Raw genomic sequence first — 9,525 nt, 5'->3', positions numbered from 1 at the left:
ACAGTGTGAATGTTGATTTTCACATTTTCAGGACTTTCTTATATCCAGTGAGATTGGGTTTGCTCTCACAGCTCCACCCACAATCTCTAGTAACCAGGTGCTTTCTCTCTAGAGGAATGGAGTCTATGATGATGGAGGAGCTTATGGGTCTCCAAACCTTGTGTTTGAATTTGATAATAAAACAAGGATTGTAACTCCTCAAACTTTAAGGGAAGCGATGCAGTTGCCTGCTCATACCTCCTGCACTAGATTCATGGGAGATACTGAAATGAGAAGATTCTTTACTAAGATAGGCTATGAAAAGGATCTAAAGAACCTTGGTCAATTGAAAAGGAATGGGCTCAGGAAGGAATGTAATTTCTTCTTTGACTGCATCACAAAGGACTTCAACAACAAATCTTCTAATTTTGATGCCCTGCCCATCATGACAGAACATAAAGGGTACTCTATAATTCATGGTTCAAATTATGATTATGGTCGAGTAGTTTTATCTTTTATAGGTGATAGAATAAATGCTGATAGGAATATAGTATATTATGCTAGATTCTTTCAGTTGATTTTAATGTTTGTTTCCCTGAAATCCATATCCCCTCTAATCAAATAGTGTCAGTATTTAAATTGACAAAAGGGCTTTTTCTGACTTAATTTCACAAGATAAAAACCGGTCGAATTTAGCTCCCTTGAGGTTGTCATTGGTTGCTAGGAACTTGCTCATTGCAAAGCTCCCCTAGACTTATGGTTTGCCTAACAGACAGAGTGCTAAGCTGCAGGAAATTATCATTGGAAACCCCCATGTAGCTCACCCCAGCACAACAACCCAAACACAAACTCAACCACCACATCAATCACAAACAGAAGCCACCTCAGGTGTCTCCCAAAAGACATATGTTATAAAAGAAAGAAAGAATTGGCTAAGAGAGCTACAAATCCTAGTATAGCTAAGTCAAAAGCTAAATCAAAACAAGTTCCTTCTTCTTCTAAACCTTCAGAATATGTCAAGAGGAAACTTGTACTTGCTGGATTAGAATCAGATTCAGATATGGACAATGCTACCTTATCTTCTAGATTTCCAAACATTTCATCTGGTTTTTCTCCAAGACCAGTTGTACTACCAACCGAAGTGGGCACAACTACTAATCTTGTTCAAAGTGCCAGAAATCTTGATGCTGGTACAAGTCCAAGGCCAAAGAAAAGAAGACTGGTCAAAGCTTACTACAATCAGATTTGCTCAATATCAAGCAGGAACTTCCTGAGGAGACACATAGTGCATCTACTCCAAAACCTGAATTCCAGACAACTACTGATGTAATGTGATTTTGTCTGATTCTCCAGTGAAAAAATACAGTAAAAGAGCAAGATAAATTTCTCATGAACAAGTTGAAGAGAGTACAAGATGCTACAAGGGAAAGGTCTTTTCCCCGGATCAAGCACACAAGAACCTGTATCTCAAATTGGTGTAGCGAATGTTGAAGAACAAGAACCTCTGAATGAAAAGTCCATCCAACAATGGCATGATGAAGAAACTGCCAGAATTCACGCATAAGTCTCTAAGGTCAAGGACTTCTGTAGGAAATTTGATCCTGTAAGATTCAGTCAGACAACTGTTTTTCAAGAAGAGCCTGCTCAGGAGTCTAACACTATAATTATGAAGAAGAGTACACAAGAACCTGGGTGTCAAAGTCATCCTGCAACTCTTGATTCTCCAGCTACACAAGAACCATTGCATCAAAGTTGCAATGAAGGCTTCACTCCTGCTGCAGTTACTCTAATAATAGATGCTGAAGGAAGAATTCATCCATCTCTACCATCTACTGATATCTTTTCAATTTTTCAACTGAATGTCTGCAAAGAAGCTGAATCTTCAAATTCACAAGGTATAAATACTGATTTCACTTTATCAGCATTTATTTTAAATATTGGTTTTGTATTATCAGCATTTATTATGCATGTTATAAATCATGCTGGTATGATTATTTCTAGATATTATTTAAGGACTACCTCTAGTTGTATGACCACATACCACCCTTCTTTAGCCACCTCTTATTTAGATAGTTTGTATTAACTTTATTTTAATTCCAAAAATTAGGGAAAATCATTTTAATTCTGATTTTTCCTAAATAATGATTTAAAAATTATTTTGAGCTTTTAAAATTATATTTAAGTACTTAAAAATCAATTAATATTATTATTAATTGATTTATTCTTATTTTATTCGTAATAAATAAACCGTTCGTCCGTTTAATACAAAACTAACGCGTACAGACTCCGAAAAATATTCCGCTTTCATTAAAAATACTTTCGAGACCCAAATCCTTTTATTTCGAAAGGTCACTTATTTTACAAGTCATTCTGAGTCGATTATTGATCGATAAATCATATTTTTGATCCGATTTCAGTTTTAAACATACTGAGTCAAATGTTTTGACAAACAGAGTTATGTGTTATATGAATTACGTGTTATGTGAATTACGTGTGTACGTGCTATGTGAATTACGTGTGTAAGTGGGTCAAGAGTCTTGTATTTGACTCTTTTATTGATGCGTGGGCTATCGTATGGGTAGACGATAGGGTTTTGACGCGCAGTTTTTCGAGTAATTATCGTTTAGACGATTAAAATTATATATTTTAATTATAGATGCGGATCATTCGAGTTGATCAGGACAAGGCATTGGATAAGGAGTGCGATGGAATGATAGTGGATATCTGGCTTCTAGCAATCGCATGAGCAACATATCCGTAAAGTGTTGAAAAGAAAGACGATGATGTTTTGAGACAGAATCTCAGAATAGATGTGTCATTGCGAGTGTGACTAACTGCTAAAAACCCAAAGGCAAGTATCCCTCTCATTACTTATTATTCAAGTGATATTTATTTTAAATCTTCTTATGCAAGTATTGCTTTCCCTATTCTCGGTTCGTAATAGATAAATATTTTACATATCTCTAAATTAAATGATTCTGTTTATGCAAATACTCTTCTGCTATTCTATGTTCAGAATAGCTAAGTGATTTTACTTATCAAATTACTGGATTTGTAAATATTTTGGATTTTGAGAAAGATGATTTGGTTGCGAGTATTCCTGCCCAAGTAAATAGGGGAATAAAATTATTTTGGGTGTCAATTATTATGACCCCTTTTCAATAAAAGGTTTTAAGATTGGATCAATGCGTAAATGACATGGGCGGACGGTCCAACGAAGGCCTATTGCTAAATGTCATATGAAATATTATGACACAATTTGTGCCATATGCAGATATATTGTCTTTTATTTGAGTACTCGTGTTTTGGGGACATGTTTCTATGAATCATGACCTTGTACTATCACACAGGCTGATCAACATGTGATAGTACGTCCGTCGGTGAATGATCCCAATCTAAATAATTATATTATTTTGATAATCATAGAATAAATGATTTATCAACTATTTCTGTTTTGGACTAATGGTGAAATGCAGTTTTGATTCAGTTTCTGTTTTATGCTGATACTTACTTTGTTGTTAAATATCAAAGGTAGTATTAGTATAGATGATTGATATTTACTTCAGTATGGGATGTTGTGAGCATCAAAGTTCGTATTGATATCTAATTTGATATGACAACAAAATGAGTATTAATATCAAAAGTTCGGTTTTGAATAAAGTTTATGATTCAATCCATAATGATTGCTTCTTGTTATTGTTGTTTACGATATTTCCATAAACACGGTTTTACGAGTTTTATTCTCGTCAAGATTAAAAGTATTGCTGAACCGTTTCGCTCGAAAATATCAAAAAGAGTTTTGAATACAGTGAGAAACAATTATCCGATTCTTTAATAAATTTTCTGTTTCAGCAATTATGATTTTAAAATGATCTGCGCTATTGCAGATGTCGGTTTTATATCAAAACGACCCTATATTTGTTATAATGATGTTGCTGAGCATTTTTTTCGCTCATACTTGCCTGTTTTCAAATTTAACCTCCAGTGAGGATTAAATTGCGCTATTTAGCCGCGTAATTCGAGGAAACAAAGAAGAAACTTTTGGAAGGTGGTTGGTCCAGGATTTGAGGACTAGTGTAAGTTTTCTTATGTAAAGTTGTTTATATTATATTATATTATATTATAGTTGTGTTATTTTATAGTTTGGCCTAATATACTTCTTTTCGAAATTATACTAGCGGGTTAAGTTTTGAAATTGAGAATTATTGAAAAGAGTTTTAAAAGAAATTGAACAAAATTATTGGTGGAATTGGAATTCTTGTTTCTAGAACTGTAACCTTAAAAGATCTTGATTTAGTTGGAGTCATTTATGCTAAATTTCTTCCGCTGGCATTTGCATTTTGATTTAACAGGTTAATTTGGATTGAGGTTTTATAGTGACGACCAAATTATCTGACCCGAATTTGGGGGCGTTACACATCCCTTCATTTTAGAGGGAAATATAGTTGATGAAAGAGTTTTTTAGAGGGAAATGATGTGGAGCGAATATAGATGGTGGTTTTTCAATCAACAAATATGGCGTGCTTATTTATTGGCATCTAAAAATATACGTAACAAGTGTATCCATTAGAGTTGTGAGTTTTTTATATATCATCTATATTTTTGAAATTATTGTTACGAAGCAGGTTTTATTAGTGACAGGAGATGCTCTTATGTTTTTTTTTTTTGACTAATTTTGGCTTATAGCCTTACAAATGAGTATCTGTTCTCAACAATTCTCGGGGTGAGCCAGGATCGAACCCAGGATCTGGGACGACAGGGGATAAGCCCTTTACCACTTGAGTTATCCAACCGTGCTCGAGATGCTCTTATGTTAATTTAAAGCAAAAGGAAAAAAAGGAGAGACGGAAAATCCATAATTATCCTTGCTCCGCAGCATAGCATCCCTTCCCTCAAAGCTGTCGGCCACAGTATCATACACACACATATAAGTATATCATACTCCCAACTGCATGCCTACCAGTACTTCTTACACATTCTTTGCCCCCCCGCCTCTCCCCTCCTCATCATATACACACACTTTTCAGTTTTCAAACACACATCATACTCAAAACTCAAACTCCATTGCAACTTCCAACACACACACACACACACTAATTACCTCCCCCATCATTAATGTCTAATCCTCCTCTCTCTATACATATCCACCTCTCTTAACCCTCCCATTCCATTCCCCACCACTTTCAACAATGCCTTCTCCTCACCTCATTCTCCTCCTCTTGCTCTCATTCCTCCCCGCTCTCTCACTCTCCCTCTCCCTCTCCCTCAACCCCGAAATCACTTACTTGTTCACGCTAAAACAATCTCTCGATGACCCCGACAACGTCTTATCCACCTGGAACAACAAAGACACTTCCCCTTGTCATTGGCACGGCATCTCTTGTGATGACTTTACTCAATCTGTCACCGCCATTGACCTCTCTAACTCCAATCTTTTCGGAGAGTTTCCGACTATTCTCTGTAGGCTACCAAACTTGAGGAACATTTCCTTGTACAACAACTCCATTAACTCCACTTTATCCGATGAAATTGCCACGTGTCGCTCTTTGGAGAATTTGAATTTGGCGCAGAATTTGTTAACTGGTTTCCTCCCGGCCAAGTTGTCGGAGATTGGAGGATTAAGACTTCTTGATTTGTCCGGAAATAATTTTTCTGGCGACATTCCGGCGAGTTTCGCCGAGTTTAGGAGCTTACAAGCGATTTCGTTGGTTGAGAATCTGCTAGACGGCGTCGTTCCGGCGTTTCTGGGGAATATTTGGAGCTTGAAGCAGTTGAATTTGTCGTATAACCCGTTTTTACCGGGTCGGATCCCGCCGGAATTTGGCAACTTGACGAACTTGGAGGTCTTGTGGATGAGTGGGTGTAATTTGATGGGTGAAATTCCTGACTCGCTGGGTCGACTCAGTAAGTTAGTTGATTTGGACTTGGCGATTAATAATTTAAGAGGTGAAGTTCCGAGTTCACTCACTGAGTTGACTCGGGTTGTTCAGATTGAGCTTTATAATAACTCGTTGTCCGGTGAGCTACCGAGGTTTGGATGGGAGAAAATGAAGGCTTTGAGGTTACTCGACGCGTCGATGAATGAGTTGACTGGGACGATTCCTGATGAGCTTTGTGAGTTGCCACTGGAGAGTTTGAATTTGTATGAAAATGATTTGTACGGGAATGTGCCTGTGGGAATTGCCAAGTCGGTTAATTTGTATGAATTGAGATTGTTTGAGAATCGGTTTACGGGTGAATTGCCGAGAGATCTTGGCAAGAATTCGCCAATGTTGTGGATGGATGTGTCGAGTAATCAGTTTTCGGGTGAGCTTCCGGGGAGTTTGTGTGAGAAGGGCGTGTTTGAGGAGCTTTTAGTGATTTCTAATAAGTTTTCGGGGGAGATTCCGGTAGGTTTGGGGAAATGTAGGAGCTTGACGCGAGTTAGGCTTGGTTATAATAGGTTTTCAGGGGAGGTTCCGGAGGGGTTTTGGGGGTTGCCTCATGTTTACTTTCTTGAGCTTGCAGGGAATTCGTTTTCGGGGTCTATTGCGAAAACGATTGCCGGGGCTTCAAATTTGTCGTCTTTGAGTGTTTTTAAGAACAATTTTTCGGGTAGTTTGCCTTATGAGATTGGTTCTTTGGATAATTTGAAGGAGTTTTCGGGTGGGAATAATAGGTTTAGTGGGTCTTTACCGCCAAGTATTGTGAATCTTGGACAGTTGGAAAGACTTGATCTTCATAACAATGAGTTGTCTGGTGAGCTTCCAAGTGAAATTCATTCTTGGAAGAAGATGAATGAGCTGAATCTTGCAAATAATGATCTTTCAGGGAGAATCCCTGACGAAGTTGGGAGCTTATCGGGATTAAATTATCTTGATTTATCAGGGAATAAATTTTCTGGGGCAATACCGAGTGGATTACAAAATTTGAAGCTCAACCAATTTAATTTATCAAGTAATAGGTTATCGGGGACTATTCCTGCATTATATGCCAAGAAAATGTACAGGAGTAGCTTTTTGGGAAACCCCAAATTGTGCGGAGAGATTGATGGTCTATGTGACGGTAGAGCTCGAGGGAAGAACATTGGTTATATTTGGTTGCTGAGATCAATCTTTATTCTTGCTGGATTGGTGCTTATTGTTGGAATTACTTGGTTTTATTGGAGGTACAGAAATTTCAAGAAGGTGAAAAGTGCTATAGATAAATCAAAGTGGACGTTAATGTCGTTCCATAAACTGGGATTCAGCGAATATGAGATCTTGGGAGCTCTTGATGAAGATAACTTGATTGGAACTGGTGCTTCCGGGAAAGTTTACAAGGTTGTTTTGAGTAATGGTGATGCAGTGGCTGTAAAAAAGCTTTGGGGTGGTTCAAAATTAGTGGATGAAAGCGGAGACATTGAGAAAGGTGGTCCTGTTCATAATGATGGCTTCGAAGCGGAGATTGAGACACTAGGAAAGATTAGACATAAAAATATTGTTAGGTTATGGTGTTGCTGTACTACAAGAGATTGCAAACTCTTGGTTTATGAGTATATGCCTAATGGCAGCTTGGGTGATTTGCTTCACAGTAACAAGAGTGGTTTACTGGACTGGCTGACGAGGTATAAAATTGCTATGGATGCTGCCGAGGGTCTTTCTTATTTGCATCACGATTGTGTTCCTCCAATTGTGCACAGGGATGTGAAATCTAATAATATCTTGTTGGATGAGGATTTTGGAGCTCGAGTTGCAGATTTTGGTTTGGCGAAGGCAGTGGATGCAATCGGAAAGGGGAGCAACTCTATGTCTGTCATTGCGGGATCTTGTGGTTACATTGCGCCAGGTTAGCTACTAATTCCTATTCCCGTCAAAATTTATGCATTAGGTATTTGAAATCAGTTGTGCTTGCAATGATAATTATTTCTTGGTTGTGCATTATGATGCCTACTATGATTACTGGAGTCAATGGTTTCTAGGAAGTATATTAGAGCTGCTGTTGTAGCATAAGGACGTAAAATGGCCAATGTAATTGCTGGTTTTCATATACACTATCCTCTCTTGCTAGATTCACATAGCACAAGTTGTTTCATCTTTTGATTAGTTGAAGACTTGTAGTTAAAACATCCAGTTTGTCAGTGCCAAATTCCGCAGCATCATCTGCTCCCAAAGATTATTAATTATTTCCCTTCTTTTTACCGCAGAGTATGCCTACACACTCCGGGTGAATGAAAAGAGTGATACATACAGCTTCGGTGTTGTTATTCTGGAGTTGGTCACAGGAAGACTTCCAGTCGATCCTGAGTTTGGAGAGAAGGATTTGGTTAAGTGGGTCTGCACAACCTTGGATCAGAAAGGCATAGACCATGTACTCGACCCAAAACTAGACTCCTGTTACAAGGAAGAAATATGCAAACTCCTCAATATCGGTCTTCTCTGCACTAGTCCACTACCTATTAACCGTCCCTCAATGAGAAGAGTCGTAAAACTGTTGCAGGAAATAGGCGGTTTCGAAGGCCAAATGAAGATTGTTAACAAGGACGGGAAATTGACACCGTATTATTATGAAGATGCCTCAGATCAAGGAAGTGTAGCCTAACATGGCAGTTCTAAATTTTTTCTCGAGCACGAGAATCCGAGAGTGAAGTAGCGTGTATACATAGACTCTGCGGTTTGCACTTCCGGTCCATCGACTCCCTAACACGATTTTCTCCCCATCTCTGTGCCTCTTCTGAGGAGTGAAGGATTACAATGGATTGGTATGAGTTCTTGAAATATAGATTTGAGTTGTTGCTAAAATAGTTACCAATGGTGTATGTATGTTGCTTGTACAATCCCAGTGAATTAAGTTGCCAAGTTTTCCTCAATGAGGTCAAGTTTTTGGCTCACTGATTAAAGTGGCAACCCTTAGTATTTGTTGGGATAGGACCCCCTTACTTTTAAAGATTGTATTAGTATCACCTTTTTATGAATCAAAAGAGAGAAAAAAGGGCTCCTGTATTATCAAGTTGTAAAAGTTAGTGCTACCTTAGTTTTATCATATAAATGGGGTCTGCTGCATTTTGTTGGTGGTGTATTTATATGCTAGGTTTTTTATGGCCCAGTCTCATTTATATGCTCAAACTAGATAATAATACACCTCTGCACTATTTGAAATACAGACACTGCAGAGCTTATATGCAGTCTGACCAGAAGATGATAAACATATCTTTTGGTCTTGTGGTCTTTCCCAGTTCTTCATACATGCACTCATGCAGTTGTTTATATCAATAGTTTTTAGTTGCTTTTCCTTAAAATGTACTACAATTTTACTGCACATTGTAGGTGGTCTGAATCAGAACTGCCAAACCACTACAATAACCTATTTTCAAAGTTAAATCATTTTCTTTTTAGTCGAGTGAGGCACAAAAGCTTTGTAAATGCCAATTGGAGAACGAGAAGGGCCTTATAAGTCCAAATACAAGAGAGAATTGGATTTGTGATCTAGCATATATGAAAAGAGAACCGAAATTACGAATTTGTGATCGATCATATACAAAAGAGATTCGCCTATTTTACGTGAAAAAAAGAACTGAACTTATGAACT

The 9,525-nt window shown here is 37.8% G+C and overlaps 1 protein-coding gene across 1 annotated transcript; it reads left to right on the top strand.

The window, feature by feature from the left end:
• Nucleotides 1-4,849: 4,849 nt before the first annotated feature.
• LOC141678718 (receptor-like protein kinase HSL1) lies at nucleotides 4,850-9,006 on the top strand. The gene is made up of 2 exons (XM_074485083.1): nucleotides 4,850-7,785; nucleotides 8,144-9,006. The coding sequence occupies exons 1-2, from the start codon at nucleotides 5,169-5,171 to the stop codon at nucleotides 8,536-8,538; spliced, it is 3,012 nt and encodes a 1,003-aa protein (XP_074341184.1). The 5' UTR covers nucleotides 4,850-5,168; the 3' UTR covers nucleotides 8,539-9,006.
• Nucleotides 9,007-9,525: the final 519 nt, after the last annotated feature.

Source organism: Apium graveolens, chromosome 8, assembly GCF_009905375.1.
Source record: "Apium graveolens cultivar Ventura chromosome 8, ASM990537v1, whole genome shotgun sequence".
Classification (NCBI taxonomy): Eukaryota; Viridiplantae; Streptophyta; class Magnoliopsida; order Apiales; family Apiaceae; genus Apium; species Apium graveolens.
This window is presented reverse-complemented; position numbering and strand designations above follow the sequence as displayed.

Coding starts and splice junctions, on each gene's coding strand:
- LOC141678718 (XM_074485083.1), top strand. CDS start 5,169: ATGCCTTCTCCTCACCTCATTCTCCTCCTCTTGCTCTCATTCCTCCCC. Junction 7,786..8,143: donor TTGTGGTTACATTGCGCCAG/GTTAGCTACTAA, acceptor TTTTTACCGCAG/AGTATGCCTACACACTCCGG.